The 18215-nt window shown below is 33.8% G+C and overlaps 4 protein-coding genes across 5 annotated transcripts; 1 reads left to right on the top strand and 3 right to left on the bottom strand.

The window, feature by feature from the left end:
• Positions 1 to 246: 246 nt before the first annotated feature.
• On the top strand, positions 247 to 3386 carry LOC124848805 (uncharacterized). The gene is made up of 2 exons (XM_088111714.1): positions 247 to 1956; positions 2626 to 3386. Exon 1 carries the CDS (start codon positions 953 to 955, stop codon positions 1862 to 1864), a length of 912 nt encoding a protein of 303 aa, XP_087967840.1. The 5' UTR covers positions 247 to 952; the 3' UTR covers positions 1865 to 1956; positions 2626 to 3386.
• A 1988-nt stretch (positions 3387 to 5374) lies between these two features.
• LOC124848804 (uclacyanin 1-like) lies at positions 5375 to 7488 on the bottom strand. The gene is made up of 2 exons (XM_088114419.1): positions 6795 to 7488; positions 5375 to 5999 (listed from the first exon to the last, which is right to left on the bottom strand). Exons 1-2 carry the CDS (start codon positions 6973 to 6975, stop codon positions 5515 to 5517), a joined length of 666 nt encoding a protein of 221 aa, XP_087970545.1. The 5' UTR covers positions 6976 to 7488; the 3' UTR covers positions 5375 to 5514.
• A 618-nt stretch (positions 7489 to 8106) lies between these two features.
• Positions 8107 to 11882, bottom strand: LOC124848808 (putative ADP-ribosylation factor GTPase-activating protein AGD15). The gene is made up of 9 exons (XM_047326607.2): positions 11509 to 11882; positions 11245 to 11303; positions 10537 to 10627; positions 10409 to 10463; positions 9903 to 9999; positions 9578 to 9788; positions 9060 to 9240; positions 8833 to 8947; positions 8107 to 8484 (listed from the first exon to the last, which is right to left on the bottom strand). Coding segments are annotated over exons 1-8 (885 nt in total). The 5' UTR covers positions 11698 to 11882; the 3' UTR covers positions 8107 to 8484; positions 8833 to 8945.
• A 1662-nt stretch (positions 11883 to 13544) lies between these two features.
• Positions 13545 to 17574, bottom strand: LOC124848801 (uncharacterized). Of its 2 annotated transcripts, none has more exons than XM_047326594.2 (7): positions 17399 to 17574; positions 16517 to 16578; positions 15589 to 15713; positions 15000 to 15151; positions 14309 to 14456; positions 14070 to 14229; positions 13545 to 13978 (listed from the first exon to the last, which is right to left on the bottom strand). In XM_047326594.2, the coding sequence occupies exons 2-7, from the start codon at positions 16527 to 16529 to the stop codon at positions 13884 to 13886; spliced, it is 693 nt and encodes a 230-aa protein (XP_047182550.1). In that variant the 5' UTR covers positions 16530 to 16578; positions 17399 to 17574; the 3' UTR covers positions 13545 to 13883. The 2 variants fall into 2 exon arrangements, with proteins under 2 accessions (XP_047182550.1, XP_087967443.1); XM_088111317.1 differs by having other exon boundaries at positions 16517 to 16574.
• Between the last annotated feature and the right edge of the window lie 641 nt (positions 17575 to 18215).

Genomic DNA, 18215 nt, shown 5'->3' with positions numbered 1-18215 from the left:
TCAAATATTGCTTACATTTCTTAAAATAAAATAAACCTTGCTAACAACTAACCTAATTATGGTTAATTAACTAATACTAAATGTACCATTTCCACCCAAATTCAACCCTTTACTTTTTCTTGACTTTTCAAATCTGAAAATATATCCAAACATTTTGTTTTTTTTCATAAAACAATAGTTAAAGTTTAGGTGGTTCTATTCTATCTCTGGCACCTCCTATATAGCAATGAGTGAAGGTGAGAGTGCAAAAGTTATCATCTTTCTCATACCCTTTTCACTGTTTTTGAAGAATCTGACGGTGGGGAATTCATCAGACAGTGTATTTGGTTGGGAATGAAAAATGGTTGGGAATTCATAGATAGATGGTGTTCATTTAAAATCTCAGCTTGGTTCATTCATGTGGTCCTCTACCACTCTATGACCACCCTGCCTACCCAGTACTGATGGAATTTTTGTTGGTTCTGCTGCTAACTACAGCACCTGAAACAGTGAAATTTGAAAGCTCTCTTTCTTTAAAAGCCTTCTTTCTTTCTTTGTACTCTAGAGACTAGAGTGGACTCAAGTTCTGGCCAGCTTCGTCTCAATACATTGTCTTCAGTTTTTCTTTTTTCTTTCTGTTTCTTTCTCTTCTGTTTCATCACCTTTCAAGGATCTGCAGTCATTCACCACAAATCTTGCTTCCTCTCCGTGATGAAAAACTTTCAGAATTTGGTTTCCATACACAAACCTCAGTTTCAGAAAAGCTCCTTTCTTTTGTTTTTCCTCTGAAGAACTGGTGCTTGTTCATGTCTATGTACTAGTTGGTAAATTCCCCCACCCACCTAGAAGTTTTTGTTTCTGGGTCTTATTCTTCTCATTTTTTTTTCTAAGCAGAAGGGTCCTTTCTTTTGCCTTGTTTCTTTGAATCTGCGTGTTGTTGTGAAGAGTGATTATTAGTAGTGCTGCCTGCAACATGTCAGCGATGGATCTTTTTCAAAAACCATCTTCTCTCAAGTCAAACAGATTTGAAACAGCCATGTGGGCTGCAAAGCTTGTGCTCATGTCCATGGGGGTTGTCTCCACTCTTGTTTTGTTTAAAGTGACAGTAGTCCCATACACATTCCACCTTCTTCTCTCCACTCTTCCTCAGTTTTGGGTCTCAGTTAGAAGCCGGCTAACACTCCCATTCCTTTACATCATTGTCAACTTCATCATCGTCATCATTGCAGCTTCCTCCAACTTCCACCCCAAAAGCAATAGCCACCCCAAACCCTTCTCTGATTCTTCTGCATCCTCTGATCCCAAGCACGCAACCACCATTTCAGACACTGCCAGCCACCCAACCGAGCCAGAGAGCCAAACAAATGAACCCAAGGAAGAAGAAAAGGAGGTTGAAGAAGAACAAGAGCTAGAGCAAAAGCAAGAGCAAGAGCAAAAGGTGCTTGAAGAGAATGATTTGTCCTATGACAGAATCGTGCTCCACCCTTTGCTAGAAAATTGCACCAATGATTATCTATTGCCGGATTCCGGTGGTGATGACACGCTGGAAGCCACGTGGAAGGCTATCATGGAGGGACAGGGGGAAACGATGAGGCCACAGCTGAAGAAGAGCGACACATGGGGCGCAAGGATTGCCAAGGCAGAGCCATTTCGTCGCAATGGAGAAGGTGATGATGATGACGACCCTGTGGCTTGGGCTCAGAAGGAGCTCAAAAAGTCAGACACTTTCAACGATAGAGCTTCCTTGAGAAGGGAAAAATCCATGAGTCTAGAGGAACTGAATCGCAGGGCAGAAGCTTTCATTAAGAAATTCAACCATCAAATGAAGTTGCAGAGGCTGGAATCTATCCAGCGTTTCAAGGAAATGGTAAATCGCCGTGTCTGATGTGGCTAGCTATTCTCTTTCTTTTTCACCAGTCACAGTGAAAATTTAGCCAAGTGATGAGAATCTATGGAACTTTGTTGACCATTTTGAAGGTACTTATCACATATGCTTATTTAAGTTCTCACTGCATTCGGCAGCACATTACTAAATCCATGTGTTATGCAGAATTTCACTGTCGGATATGTGTGTAATCATATGTATATGTAACATATTTGTTGTTATTAAGCCCTTCAGTAATTTTTCGCCAAACCACTTATGCTTTTAGAACGGTTAGTCTTGTCATATGCTAGATGACAACTGTTCACATATTAGTGTTTGGATTAGCAATAGTAGTTAAATACAGCACTTTCGTATGGAATCTTTTTATACCTAAATTAAACATAATCAAATGTCTGTTGAACTTTTTATCCTTTTTCCTACGAGGTATGACCTCAGGAAGGACTATGTAGAGCTTCTTATATACTCAAATATATGTATTTTTGTGACTGAAAAAGTGACACTGCCATTCTATGGTGCGTATATCTATGCATCTAATTATATTCTTGAAGCATTAGGCATTCAACACATGGCGAAACATAAGTAGTGGTTGGAGAAATTAAATGAATCTAGCTTTGATTAGACTGTTCCACCTACCAAACACTTGATTGAAGAGTAGGAAAATTATAATCCACATTATTAGTACGTAATATATATAAAAAAATCCCACATACAAGTTCGAATTGTCGGTTTCCGTATGTTGACTCTTTCTTCTCCATTGGCAGGACTTGCTGTGTACATATTTTTGCTGCTGAGACTGTGAAGAAGCCAAGACAAGTATCAGACATGGTGTACTTTTTCCCTTGTCAAGTTTCTTGTGACATGGTGGGCATAAGTTGGTTTCTCCCAATCTGTTGTGCTCTTTCTTTGCTCCAGATCTTTGCTCTACATGTTCTACTAAACTATTCAGAAGTTTAGTTTTTCTCATATCATCTAATGTTTGTATTGATTATGTAGTTTGGACCTAGGTAGCATTATGAGGCGATTGTTTAATATCGAATGTACAATTTCTGCTATTTTATGCAGACTTAATAATTTACCAATTAATCCAGCTTCAAAATGCTTGGTGAGCGAAAAAGTACTATGTTGGTCTGAGTGGAGTTGGATCAAAGTGGGTTTGAGTTTGGCAGATGAATAAACATGGTTTTAAAAAATAAAAAGGCTACGTCGTAGATTCTATTTGCTGAATGGTTGTCCCTTTTTACTTTTATAATTACAAGAGAACCGACACAGAAGGAAGGGGGAACAAACTTGGATACATACCATTTGAACCAAATCATATACACCTAACATTAACAAGTGACAACCGTACTCATCATGCAAGGAGTTGATATATAGCAGCTCGTGTACATAGGTAGACCAGACCCTTTGGCGTATTATAGGGCAAGAAAGGAACTGAGCCTTTTATTTTATTAATTTTTCTTTTGGGTACATGGATTGAAGTAGATGAAAGAAGATAAATTGAATGTAGTGTGAGGAGTGAGTTGTCCTTTCAACTGTGCATGGTTGCATGTGACCATCAATGGAGATAAGTTGGCTTAAGCAGATTGGTTATGCTGTCAAAGTCTACAAAAGCACAATTAGTTTTGGATGAAATTATGGGATTATGGCAGTAAACTTGGTGAACGGAAGCACATGGTGAGTATCTGTCAGCATGGTATAGATCATTATAGATCTAGTGGGACTTGCTGTTTCTTTAAGCCTTCATTTTAATTATGACACCCTTAGGTCGGAAAGCACGTTGCCCCCTTACATGCCAGTGAAAATTGAAGCAGAAAGAGCCCCATGTCTATTGTTGTGTCATGAAGTATAAGTGCAGAACTTCATAAAGAAGTAGGACCTTTGTACAATTGAAAATGTAAGTGGATCCAAGTTGTGAGAGTCTTTTTATTTGTGAGAAACCAAACCAAACCAAACCACAGACACGGACCCCCATCTTCTGCCTGCAAAATACCTTTAGCTTCATTTGGGAAAGTTCAGTTTTTTATTATAATACTGCCTTCTCCTTCTATTTTGACGCTTTCTACTTTTGTCAATGAATTCTGCTGCCATCAAAGTGGTCAAGTATAATTCAACAAGTAGGGTTATTTTCTTCTTGTAGAAATTTGAATTATCAGTGACTGGCACTACTGACGCGTGTGACAATGCATAACCGCTGCTTATGGTAATAATTATGTGTAAATATTGATTACGAAGAGAGTATAAACTACAGGACCTGAGAATAAGACCCACTGTTTGCCATTATCAAAGACTGGTCCTTTTCTCATTAGCCACTAATGGAAACCACCAAGAAAATCCTTGTACACGTTGTCATGGCACAAGGAAGCTGTGGACCCAGAGAAGAATCTGGACAAACATTTTCACAAAAAGAAATAAATATATATCTTACTTAAAATGAATCTATGAATAAACTAATTTTAGTTTACAAAAGAAATGGCCGTAGATTAAGAATGTATTGAAAGCTGCTAATTTGCATTTAGCTTGAAGAAGCAGCACTCAAAAATGGCCCTGATGTAGACTTGTAACTTCTAGCGGCTACTATTATTCCTTCTGTAGGTCCACGAGGACACCATCCATGTATTCATACAAAGTCTAAATATCAGTACCTATGACAATTTAATTACAAACAATCAGCATTATCATCGTCGTCAATTATTTGAAACTTCGACCTTCCTTTTTGCTGGGTTTGGAATTTAATGATGGTATTCTAAAGGGCTAAGCAATATGGTAATATGGACGCCGCCCGATCATCACGCAACACCAATAATGCCTTGGCATCTTGTAGACAAAAGCGATAAGAAATTGCTGGTGTTAAAGGCCCAACCCACAACAGTTAGGCCTTGGATTAGCAAGGTTCAGTTTTTGTTAAAGACCTTTCAAAGATTGTGGAAAGAAAATAACATTTCCCTGCTTCTAATAATACATATTGTCTCTAATAATACATGTTGATATAGCATTAGTAATAGTCACCTTCGTCATTGAGATAGGAAATGCAATTAAAAATCTAGGGACCTAGTTAACTAAATCCAAAATTTTATATTTTATATTTTTAAAATTTTGTTTATCGAGTTATTCTGTTCCTTTTTTCTTAATGAATATGTATAGTTAATGAAAAATGTATTTTAAATATTAAAATTACGTTATCATAAATTTTATTAATTTACAAATTAAAATTTTATTCTATAACTTTTAAATTTATTATAAATTGTTAAATTATATAAAATATGATATATATGCGTGTGTATTAACATAACTAAGATTAATTAATGTAATCAGTAATTAATAATTTCACTATTGTTGGAATTAAAGATGACGTCAATTTTCAAAACCCTTTTTTACTTATCTAATTTACATACATCCCGTTTATTATTCACAGACAGAACATTAACCAAGTGAAAAAACAAATTTATAACCACAGAAAATATTCAGTTTGAATATGCCTGCAGAGCTGCAACTAGTACTTTACAAGAAAGGAAAGTACATACCATGCATCCCGAGAAATATTCACATTGAATACGCACAAAGCATACTCATTATTCAATTTCAAACCGACACATTCATATATGCCCTGAGTAATAGGCCGAGGTAAAACTAAAATGCAGCAAGCTAGCAATTTAAACGCATGAGATGAAAACGGAGGCGTGGAAAAGCGAAGAAGGAGCGCGGGCGAAAGCGAGCACGATTACGAGCGTAATTAACGGCACCACCCCAAAACGCTCGTCTGCACCGGAACAGTCGCAGGGTGAGGGCTCATCTGCAGGAGGTTGTTCGACACCGTGAGGCGGGGGAGAAGGAGGCCGCGGAGGAGAACGAGGCTGCGGAGGAGAAGGAGGCGGAGGAGAAGAGGTGGTGTTGCCGGGGCCTTGGTTTTGATCGTCGTTGCTTCCGTTGTTGGACTGGGCTAGAACTTGGACCTGGAGTTTAAGGCCCTGTTGACAGTGGCCCATTCTGCCACACACGAAGTATCGCGTTCCCGCTCCGCCTAAGTGAATCACGGTTTCCCCATTATCATACGTGGCAAGGGCGTTGGTTATCGTACACGTGTCGTAACCTAGTTGGTTTACCTCCACCACATCGTGAACTGGCGTGTACGAGAATACTGCCAACCAAACCACACCAAAACTTTTATTATTTTAGTTTGCTCACAGTTTAATATTATTTCAAATTCTGTTCAGCTTTGATATTTTAAAATATCATTTTTGTTTCTCTATTTTTTGTTTCTGAATTTATTTCCTTATTTTCAAGATTCATAAACTGAATCTTTAATCTCATATATGTTTTATTTTTACTTTTTGTGTAATTAAACTTTAAATCTCACATATGTATTGAAAATACCACAAAAATAATTTAAGTAATAAAAACTTAAAAAATACACAAAAAAATGAAGAATTAGATAAAAATATATTCTAAAATGTAAAGATAAAAAACTGAAAAATAAATCAAAATTGTATTAGAAAAATAAAGAGCAAAAGAAATTTTAATTAAACCATTAATAAAAATATATATAATCCGTTATGCCGAAAATGCCCTTGGCTGCTTCTTCGTTTTCGTTTCACTTCGCTAAACTAGCTTCCAGATAAACGAAAACGTACACAAGAAAACGTGTTTGTTTTCAACGATTCTGATAAAAAACATTCAAAATAGAACTTAAACTAATTAACTATTACTCTGCTGTTAATTACATTACACCTGATAGATTTAAACCATCTGAAACTCGAAGGTTTCAAGAACACGTTATGCTTGGCAGAAATTATTTTCTCGTAAGAGATAAATGCTTTCGTGCGTGAGTGCATGCATGAATGGATTAATTAAGATGAAGATATATATGTGTGTGTGTGTGTGTGGTGCACGTTTGCATGGATTAATGAAGATGAACATACATATGGATACGTACCGAGATCGTCTCCGATATTAAACGTCGTCGTAGACGACCAGGCCTGGATGTTGGAACGGAGATCCCAGCCTGAGGCTCCGCCGACGGTATGATTCTCGCCGCAGACGCATCGGAAAAGAATGGAAGTGAAAAGGATGACGATGATTGCCTTGACAGCCCACGCTGGCCTGAGTTTCTCCATTTTTCTTGGAATCAAACAAGAAAAGGAAAACTCAGAGCTAACTAACTGACAATAGAATTGCGCAATACAGAATTGGAAGTCTAGCTCTGAAAACGCTGGATGCAGTTGTCAACAATCGAAATCTGAAACTTAATTAATGTGACAACTAAGAAGTTATTAATACGCGAGTTCAATTTCTGAGGCGAACGAAAGAGAAAATACGAACCATACCGAGTTGAGCTTCGCACAAAGAGGAGATGGCCTCTCAACAGAAGAAATTGAAGCTACCGCAAATTTAGAAAGTGAATTTCTGAAAGCATTGAAGAAGACGAAGGAGGGAGAGAGAGTGCGGTAGAGTCTGAAGCTACGTATTGCGGTGGTGAGTTTGATAGCCGAGGGAGAAATTCTGTGTTTCCCGCCTTTATACGTTAAGAGAGATAGAGAGGTTCATACTCACAGATTTTGATTTTGCGGAGGGCAAACTACAATGCGAGCAGCCTCACCGTGAAGATTTTGCACCCATTGATATATTTTTATGTTCTGATGGAAATATGTAAAGGGAGAAAAAGTTACCTATTTTTTATTTATATTAGATATTTTATTCAGCTTTGATTTTTTAAAATATCATTAAATTATTTTCACCATATTAAAGGCTTATTTATTACGACGTTAATATTCACGCTTTAAAAATTAGGTTCTTCTATTACCAATTGCTCACGATCATACCACCTTTCTAAGCCGAAAACTCTAACTAAAATTGTGATTTTTTTTAAGAAAGTTATAATATGTAATTAGGAAATAGAAAAACTTTTTCAATTGTATTTTTTACGTTTAAAAGAGACCATAGTAAATATTATGATTTTATCTTCCATTTATTATATTATCAATTTTTTTTGAATAACTAATACAATTCAGTCCAAGCAACGAAAAGTTTTATATTTGTTATCTATTCAGAGTCAAGAAAGACACAATCAATATGAAACATTATGTGTATGGTAATTATAAAATTATTATTCACCACTTATTATAAAGCTATTTAAACTAATGTAATTTTAACTATTGTTAAACCATTATATTTCCTTACCTGCTTAGAAAGATTAAAGCCTGCACGGTAATGGCACTGCAAGATTTTCAGTTTCAAGGCAACTAAGATAAAGCTTCTGGCCATATGAACCATTGATAAGCAACCCAGAATCCAATGAAGAAAGTTAAGATTGCTATGTATGTTCACTGATGAATTAAAGAAAAGGGTGCACTAGAAAAGACCAAAATTAGGCTGGGGCATATGACAGCATCTCCGGTCACAGACTCTGGAACTGACACTGATAAGAAAAGAACTGTTATTTACTTCGGTCTTTTCATAACCTCAATCAATGGCTGTAAGGAAAAAGTGACAGAAACTACAGTACTGATCAAACCATTTTATGAACGACCATAGGCTGAGTGATACATCAACACCAAAGTAGTGCAAACGTGCACAGAATTTATATCCTGCTGCAGTGTGTTTGATTGCAAACGTTGTTATCAAACCTGTGAGGAAACATAATCTTCAATATAAATTGTTTTCATATATAAGCCATGTATCAAATTATGCACGTGAGACCAATCTCTTGCACTAAAACTAAGAAAGTTGGAAGCATGGTTATCTCAAATGTTTATCAACATGCAAAACTGGTTATCTCAAATGATGGAAGCATTGTATTGTATAAGGATGCACTTTGAGCTTAGTTCAACTATTTGAGGAAGTTCTACAGACACAGACCATGACAAATCTCATGATTTCAGAAAAATATATAAAAATATAAGGATCATCTGAGAATGAAAACAAAGAAAAACATCAAATCAACATTGTAATAGTTGGAAAAGAGAAGTACACACCAGATCAATGCAGCTCAAAGTTCATGCAACATTACAAGACCTTCAACTACAATGCTGTGGCATCTACACAAAGAGCTAGCTCAACAATCTACAAACATACCTCATAAGCCTTCTCCTGCAATCATGAATATTGATTTAATAATTTTATAATCCATCTTATTAGTTCCAATACGAAGTGTGCCAGGATATTGAACAAAAAATGTGCAATAAAAGTATTTCCGTCTTACAATCGAACGTTATCCAGCTAGGAGGTGTAGTTGAGAATTCCTGTTTAGCATTAGGGGCGGAAAACAAGCCAAAATGGTCAACAGAACCATTGTTCTTCATTCTGGAGTTGTCAAAATCAAATGATGCAGATGTCCTCCTTACTGGTAGAGGTGAAAGCTTGTTTTTCAAATCAGGAGACAGCTGAATTACAAAAGATAAACTTTTATCGGCTTTTTGTGATGTAGTAAATATTGGGAGGCAAACAAATCTTTTGAGTAGAGCACTAAGAGAATATTATGGAAAAAATATTTCACAAAGAGGACATTGAATTCAATAAGATATCATTTTGATCACAGTATCTAACAGTAAACTAGGTAAAGTGTAAATGGCCACCCATATGCAGGGTAAACCATATAAAAGTCTCCCTTACCTTCTCAACAAAATTGCATGTGATTAGTTCTTTAAAAGATCCAATGTATAGGTATCAGTGCAAGAAAATTCTTTATCAAGGATTGAACTTGAGATTAAACATGAATACCTCCTGAGATCCTGGTGTCGGAGATCTTATCGGAGGCGGAACATGGTTCATATGTTTCACAAAAATGCTTTCCTCAAGAGACAATCTCCTATTCTTCTGAATAGCACTCTTGGCCCCAGCAGCTGGTGACTCATTCCGGTTAAAGATTATTTCAGCTGACTTTGAAGCTGGTAGTAGTTCACCCTTTGAAGCCCATCTTTTCTCCACATACCTGGAAGATTTTAAGCAAGTTGATAGCATCAAAATATGGTAAATTAGATGGAAATTTAAGCTTATACAAACAAGCAATGTTGTTCACAGTAATTCCTTAAAAGCTTGAACTCACTTCGAACGAATAAATCTCTCGATTCCATATCCATTTCTGTCAAAATTTGGAGGTAACTCTGCCTCCCAGTGCTTATTTGACCTCGCATTACCCATTACTGCATAATATACAACAAATCAATAGATGAGCTAGGTACACATTCTGCAGACAACCGAAGTACTAAATGAATTCAGCTGCAAGAGAATTCAAGAGCCCAGTATTTTTTTCTAACAATTATCCTATCTTCTCTGAGTATCTAGTTTCACCAACAAATTAAATGGATGTTACCTAATCTCATATAAATGATATATCTGCATACATATATATGGAATGTTCCATACCACTTACATGATTTACTAATACAATTTTGACAGACCAACATCTAACCTTTCTGACATAACTAGTTAATTCACTTGTTCTGAAAAGGCAACCGAGTTACTCACAGTATCTAACTATTTACTATCTCATAATATGCTTAAAAAAGAATTTCACTCAGAAATATAGAACCAAATTTTGTAGTTTCTTACATTGCATAAAAGAAACTTGATCGGGCAACCAAGTATCCAAAGTTGTGGATCTCACCTAGCAGCAAAATCAGAAGGCTTAGCCAATTATCGATTTGAACACTGAAACAGAAAAAGAGATGTATATAAACCTGTGATATATGTACTCCAAGACTCCGGTGAATTCCTGAACATTGCAGGCAAATGAATATTCCTAAGTTCACACTTGCCCATCGAGGTGCCCTGAAATATTAAAATATATTCTTAAAAACCATGAAAGAAACCTAATCAATTTCAAAGTAAATAATCAGTGCTAAAACCCAAGTTGGTCCCAAAATCAAAGGATATGAACAAAGTGAATAAAAAGGAAAACTTTGAACTAAGCACAAACGCAAATACTTTTGGATATAACACAAGTGCATATAACACAAGTACCCAAAATTGTTTAATACTCCCCCCTCCCCAAAAGAGACTTACTATATAGTTGAAGATTAGCAAACTACACTGCCACTCCGATAGTTTCTTGGATTTTCACTCAATACCCCTTCTATGGTATTTCCTTAACTATTTTTGTACCATCAGAGATTTTTCTCATCCCGCTAATTCCTTAACACATTGCATTGTGTATTTTTTTAATCAAGTCATCACAGGTGCTACTTGTTTAAAAAGCAATGACTTAGGGGTCTTCTATCTTGCAAATAAGGTACAAATCTCAGAAACGATACCCTTATTTCCACGTCTCTCGACTACTTTATCTCATGTGAATTTTTAAGAAACAACATGAAGTGCCTATGTAAATTCCAGCAAACATGAAATATATACTCAACATAAACAATGTGTTATGGAAATAATGCACGTACTTTGTCCCGCAATCTGCACATTCCCTGTTGTCGGGTAGCTTGACAAGTGCCTCTAATATCTGCATCCATTAAAAAAACAAATGTAAAAGAAGTTGTTGCTAGCTTCATACGACCCAATACACAAAAACACATTGTCAAAAACATTATGATAAAGAAAAAAAATCAACGTCAACCCAATTAGTCGATAGTTGATAGCACTCAACATCATCATCACCCAGATGAAGTGGCTGAGAAAAAATGAAAAGGTGTGGGGAAAGATTGCACCTTTGTGTGCTTGGCATGGAGTTCCTTGGAGACGGAGGCTTTAGCACTCATGTTTGCAAAACCTTCACCGTTTGTTGATGTGTCACAGCGAAGGAAGAGCAAACGGAAAAAGGGAGGGAAGAAAGGGGAAGTGGGTGGAGGAAACAATGGCCCAAAAGAGTGTCCTTCAGTTTTCAGCTCATCATTCATGCTTTAATGAGGGGTTTGGTTTGGTTCATTTGTGGCTCCAAAAGATCAGAGGGAAATACGGTTTGCGATGGAATTGAAAGGAGGAAAACACGCAATTCCATTCGTTCCTTTAAATGCTAAAATCATCAGTTCCTAGATTTGGTGATTGATTCCAATAATCAACTTTGGAATTTGGGTGGCTTATAGAAACCACCATAGAGGCATGCATATAAGGTCAACAATGACTGCTATATATAACAACCACGTTGTTTGAGAAGTTCTCTTGATTTTTTTTTTTTAAATCTTAACTATATTTTTAGTAAAATTAAAATTAGAAAGAATTGATTTTGACCGATATATATTTTTATTTGCCTTAGTAGAATCAGAAATATTTGTTTGTACTTGGTGACTTTTTATTCTAATATTAATAAATATATTTTTTTAAAATTTCGTAACACTGTTTTTTTAAGTCATTTTTAATATTCACTTGAAAACTACTGAATGACATTTATTTTATGAATTTTAAGAAAACTTATATTAGAAGTTTTTTGATATACCATAACACTAATCTGTGTTATTTAACCTTTTGTTTAATTTTAGAGAAAGTAGAAGAGAAATTATAAAATCAAAATAAAGACTTCCTCCTTTATAACAATTACAAACCTATTTTGGCATTTTATTTTATTTTTTAAAAATATAGAAAACGAAATTTTGATATTTTAATTATTCGATAATGTATTAGAAATTATATTTTGGTATATAATCATTCTAACACTCTCTCTATGTATACATACATATATATACATACATATATATACATACATATATATATATATATATACATACATATATATATATATATATATATATATATATATTTCAATTTAGTATTGAATTAAAAGAATAGTTTTAAAACTTCTTTAAAATTCCCGAATAATATAAGGATGAACTTAGTTAACTTTTTCTGTGTACAATATATAAAAGTTGAACACCCCAATTTAGACATTTTTTAAGGGGCAGTTTAAAATTTAAATATTTCATAAATTCTGTGTCTAACATTCTTTTTTATCCAAATGTGGATCAAGAACAAGCTTATTTTAGATAATTTATATACCATACATCTGTGTATGAATGAGTTTAAATGAGTATTATGCCTTTTAATATCTCATTCAAAATAATTTAAGAAAATGTTGGTGAAATATGTTCAAACTTTTTTGTTAAAAGAAATATGGGATCATCCAAAAATGTCTTTAATTTGAATGTAAATAAAATATAACTTAATCCTTTAAAAGAATGTCTAAGCAACTTAAAATTTAACCATAGTTCAACAGATTAGTTTCCACACTTTTACCAACTTCCCCAAGGGATAGCTCACAACCTCGTATTGCTTCTGATGCAATTTGGATGATTGTCAATGGTGATTTTTTCAGTTTTTGAGTGGACTAAAAGGATTTGTCCTTTCAGATTTACTACATTTTACTATGAAAACCAAAACAGAGAACCTAACTGTTGTCGAGAAAATTAGGTGATTGAATAGGAAATTGATAACTTTATAGATGCAAAAGTATGGAAAAGGTATACTTTCACTATGGCATTATTAAAACATTTACAATTATATTTTTCCTTCAAAGGATATTGTACTCTTCTATGAAAGATTGATTGTTGTAAGCTAACTATCATCTTAATACGTAAAAAGTAAAACTCCAGAAATCATCTAACCGAAACCCAAATTGAATAAAATTATAAGGACTTAATTAAATATTTGTGAAGATCTATTTGGTGGCTCACTCTCTTGACTAAGCATTTTGTATTCATCTCTATCATTACAGTGCACATCAAACAAGAAATCAATGCTTAAAAATCCGACATTAACAGAAGACAATGACAAGTTCCCTTAACAACAAAAAAAGTCAAGTTCTATTCGTACAGTTCAAGAACATTAAATGTCCAAGTTGAAGGTAATGTTGAATGTTGCCACGTTCATCTTCAAACCTTTTTAAGTTCTATTAAATCATATAACTAACTTCCAAGTATATGGGGGTGACAAAATTGACGATGAGAAAACAAAACACTGATGCACACTCTTATTAAGACAAAATACGGGACAGCACTCGTTAACTTTTGACAAGGGTATGCCGAAGGGTCTTGTCCCAACGTCCTATGTTGAATCCCGTAACTGAATCTGAATGGAACTGGACAAAAAATTTTCACATGAAATCATAATCATCCAGAGCATCATATCGATCAGCAGGTATAAAATCCTCATCAGGCTTATCAACATTAAGTTGCTTTTTCTTTCCACCTGCAGTATAAAACAACGAAAACACCCAAATGAAATGAGACAAAATCAACAAAAATAGAAAAGAAATAAAGGACATCAAATATGAACTTACCTGTCTTCTTTTTACCAGCATTGGCATCTTTTTCTGCCTTGATCTTCTCATTTGCAATGGCAGTTACTGAAGATGCAATATCTTTGGCATCCGCCCCTTTTAGAGAAGTCATTGATAGTCTCATTACTGCCTTCAGCAAGCCAATATAATGAAAACTTTTCTGCATTTCGGAAAAGCAAATTAGAATGCCCTTTTGACACATATTTAAGGAACGAAGAAAGTAGGAGTATTTAACTGACCTCAAAAGAACGAAGCTTGTGTGAGATGAGCTCTGCATACTCCAAGAAATCACTTTCAGATTTCGGTATGAAAGTGTCAAGGTTCTTTTCATCTTTTCCCCCACCAAACAATTCCTTAGTGGACTTATAATCTGCTTCTTCAACTAATCTGTGATAAAATAAATAGGAAACTAGATAAAATTGCATTGTCTAAGTTAGTGATCTGCCTTTTTCTAAATGTTGTAGTCAATATGCCTTGCTTCCAATTAGTGGCTGACTTTCTTTATCAGAGCTAGATGACACAAACCCCTTAGATATCTTTATGTAAATACTGCAACTACTAAAAGTAAACCTATATATCATTGCACTTAAACAAAGTAGTTTAAGTAAAAGTCAAAGGAGATATAGCCCTAACAAAGCGAAATTGTACTTAAACAACACAATTAAGTGATATTTAGTAGACCATTTTATCATGCAAACAAAGCCAAGTTGCATTAAGAGTAACTGAAACCAACTATGAAAATTCAGTGTTATGGCCTGCCTTGTTACAATTTTCCCTTGTTCACAATCATATTTTCCTAACCAGCATATGTAGCATACCTACACACTTTTACATGTGAAGTTCAGTAGCAAATTATACCTGTCAGTGTACTCATAACAAACATCATAAAAACAACGTCTGAATGATCAAATTGGATAAAAGACAAGATACCTTTGTTGGCGAAGTTTTTCAGCCATGGCATCCAATGGTTCTTCCTTTACGGGTTCTATTGTCTTACCCTTCTTATCAGCAGCTTTATCAGAGGATTTTTTTGAAGCCTTTTCAGTAGGTTTTACAGCAGGTGCCGCAGGTGCCACAGGTGCCTGACAACATTATTCAAAGTAACCAAAAAATCTGGCAATTAACAACTACGGAGAAAACAGAAGAATAATTATTAGAAATACCAAATCAAAACTGAAGTAATCACGAAACTACCTGCAACTTTTTTAGTTTTATACAACCCCCTCTATAGAAGACAATGGACAGATAAACAAATATAAAAGAAATATAACGGCAGACTCTAGAAAATATGCATTTTACTTAATAATTACTAATGAATTATAAATCATATTGGCTAATAACTATAGTAACAGAAGTTGCATTGGCATAGCATAGCACTAGTATAAAAGGTGTGTTAATCGCCAACAGGAATGTTATTTGACAGGAATAGGAAATGACCATCTTACTTCCCAGATCACACACAAGTACAATCATACACAAACGATTATTTGCTGTTACAGGAATGTTCAATTGTTCATACCGGAGCAGGTTCGTCTTCATCCTCCCATGATTCCTTCACATCATTATCATCCACATCCTCATCATCCCATTTGCTTTTAACTGGATCTTTTAATGTAAGATCAAGAGATGCAATTTGCTCATCCTCTGCAACAAACACTCTCAAATTAACAGGCTACAAAAGATAGTAGAAGAAACATAATATACAGACTCACAAACATATATTGTGTTTGAAATTAAAATAAAAGAGAACTGAATTGATTAATAGATGGAATCTTCTTTTCTAGGAACCACCAAAAATAAGAATTCATTTTATTTTATTTTTAGTTGGACAGATTTAAAAATCAGTAAGAAGTGTCTGACTTTGAGTAATGTGATTCGCTTACAGTTTTCATAATTCATATTTACAATTGAAAATTTCCTTATAGGTTTAGCCATTTTAACTACTATTAAAAACAATAGAACCCAACTGTTAAAGTAATGGGCTTATTTAATCTTTACTGATTCAAACATGAATCAATATTACAAACATTTTTTGTTATGACGAAGTTCATAGATACAAATTGATAGCTTAACCAAATCCCATACCTTATAAATTATTCAAAACATAGTGACAATGAACCAAAATATGAGCACCAAGCAGATTCATAGATAGTTTTCTCTAGTAATTTGTGAAACGTACAAATCTAATATCCTGATCCTCCTTTAGAAGAAAGGTTCTAAAATAACAATAAAAAGATGATGAGAAGAGAAAACGTCAAATATGTCTGGACACTGAAGGTAAAAAGTACAAAAAAGACTAATACATGCTGAATGAAAATAATGAAACTTTTTACATACCATATAATTAAAGAATTTAATAAAAGAAAGCAAGATTCCAGTCATTACATTAACATCAAACTAACTTATGTGGATGTAAAAACAAAAAGTGAAGCCAATATATTATTTACCCCAATCATCCATTATCTGAAATTCCTCAATAAAACAAAATACCAGAGTTCCCACCAACTGACTGCATAAAAAATAAACATCATTAGATATCTTAATTGAATCAACAGAAACAATGAACAATCAAAGTCCATCACGTCCTCAACCCACCTAAAATGGACTAAAAAAGTAAAACTGTAGATACACATCAAAATCATAAGTAACAACTAGTTTTACAGTTGTAACCTTAAATCTCATTCAATTAATTAGTCTTTCCAACGTCACAACATTGACATACAACTTTCTGATAACACTGCCAACATGACATTCATTAAATTTCAAAGCTCCTCCTCTACACTCATGAATAAATCAAAAAATTAATCCACACGGTTTTCAAAATTCCAAAAAGAGTACAGTAAACCAATTAGTCTTAGACAAAATTTGTGAAGATTAAAAAATTCACTAGAGTAAAAGACACATTAATCATATAGTCGCACAATTCCTATCAATTCAGAATCCTGAAATCTCATATAGAACTCGCAGCAGCATTTTCAATAAGTAAAAACTTGTTCTTTCAAAAAAAAAAAAAACAGGCCCATTGAAAAAAAAATCAAAAAATTGAACCCATATCAAAGATGAAAAACACTAGCATCAAAGTTCAATCAAATATAAACGCATGCAAACATTACAGTCAACAAAAGGGCAAAAAAAAATATTTTGGAGGGTTTAGAAACAAAGAAGCTTCTAGAACTGCTACTTCACCGAATTTCCCTAATTTCGGCCCCAAACTGACAGATCCACATCATTATTTTTTGGAGGAAACCCTCAAAATCATATTCCAGGAAAATAAAATATAGAAGATACGGTACTGTGTTGTGAAATGGACGAAAGATGTGATGAAGTACCTGCAAAGACGCTGATCGGAATTAAGGACTGGGTCGATGGCGAGTGAAGTTCCGATTTAAGGAATTAGGGCACAAAGGATTTGATTTGTCAGTAGCCTCACTGGAGAATATAAACTGCCGTCAAAGTGAAACTTTAGGAATAGGAAGGGTTTTCTGTAACTCTGTATGGAGTGGTGATGATAAAAATCACTCACAACAAAAAAAAAATCAATATATATCATTACAGTTCATCTATATATAAAAAAAAAGCTATAAAATTGTTTTATGTTTTATTCATAATTAAAAATCCATTAGTGGATTTATAATTTTCTTGCTAAATTTAATCAATAATAATTTTTTTAACAAATATATTATATCTATACTTAATACATTTTCATTTTCATGTGTCACATTTTAAATATATTGAAATATATAGTTTTAAAAGTATATATAACTTTACATTTTACTATTTTTATAATTTTATCAGACTAACTAATAAATGCAATTTTTCTTTTTTGTGTATATAATTTTTACATATAACTTTATATTTTACTATTTTTATAATTTTATCAGACTAACTAATAAAGGTAATTTTTCTTTTTTGTGTATATAATTTTTACATATAACTTTATATTTTACTATTTTTATAATTTTATTATAAAAACTAATAAAGGTAATTTTTCTTTTTTGTGTATATAATTTTTTTCCATTTTTATCTTTTTAGTAATTAATTTTTTTAATTTACATATTATGTATGATAAAAAATATTTACAAAATAAAAGAATCATCTATAGTAAAATTTAAAAAAAAAATATTACTTTTATAATAATCCATTTTG

The sequence above is a fragment of the Vigna umbellata genome, chromosome 4 (genome assembly GCF_029865625.1).
Source record: "Vigna umbellata cultivar VRB3 chromosome 4, Vumbellata_1.0, whole genome shotgun sequence".
In the NCBI taxonomy this organism is placed as follows: Eukaryota; Viridiplantae; Streptophyta; class Magnoliopsida; order Fabales; family Fabaceae; genus Vigna; species Vigna umbellata.
The sequence above is the reverse complement of the archived record's forward strand: the minus strand, read 5'-3'. Positions and strand labels throughout refer to the sequence as shown.

What these genes read in the sequence shown, in the direction of transcription:
- LOC124848808 (XM_047326607.2), bottom strand. Translation starts at nt 11,697, where the DNA reads ATGAATGATGAGCTGAAAACTGAAGGACACTCTTTTGGGCCATTGTTT. An exon ending in TGTGCAGATTGCGGGACAAA is followed by an intron (nt 10,628 to 11,244) that starts GTACGTGCATTA and finishes TTAATATTTCAG; the next exon opens with GGCACCTCGATGGGCAAGTG. An exon ending in GAGAGATTTATTCGTTCGAA is followed by an intron (nt 9,789 to 9,902) that starts GTGAGTTCAAGC and finishes AAAATCTTCCAG; the next exon opens with GTATGTGGAGAAAAGATGGG.
- LOC124848805 (XM_088111714.1), top strand. Translation starts at nt 953, where the DNA reads ATGTCAGCGATGGATCTTTTTCAAAAACCATCTTCTCTCAAGTCAAAC.
- LOC124848804 (XM_088114419.1), bottom strand. Translation starts at nt 6,975, where the DNA reads ATGGAGAAACTCAGGCCAGCGTGGGCTGTCAAGGCAATCATCGTCATC. An exon ending in TAATATCGGAGACGATCTCG is followed by an intron (nt 6,000 to 6,794) that starts GTACGTATCCAT and finishes TTTGGTTGGCAG; the next exon opens with TATTCTCGTACACGCCAGTT.
- LOC124848801 (XM_047326594.2), bottom strand. An exon ending in GAAAAACTTCGCCAACAAAG is followed by an intron (nt 14,457 to 14,999) that starts GTATCTTGTCTT and finishes ATTTTATCACAG; the next exon opens with ATTAGTTGAAGAAGCAGATT. An exon ending in TGCTGGTAAAAAGAAGACAG is followed by an intron (nt 13,979 to 14,069) that starts GTAAGTTCATAT and finishes TTTATACTGCAG; the next exon opens with GTGGAAAGAAAAAGCAACTT.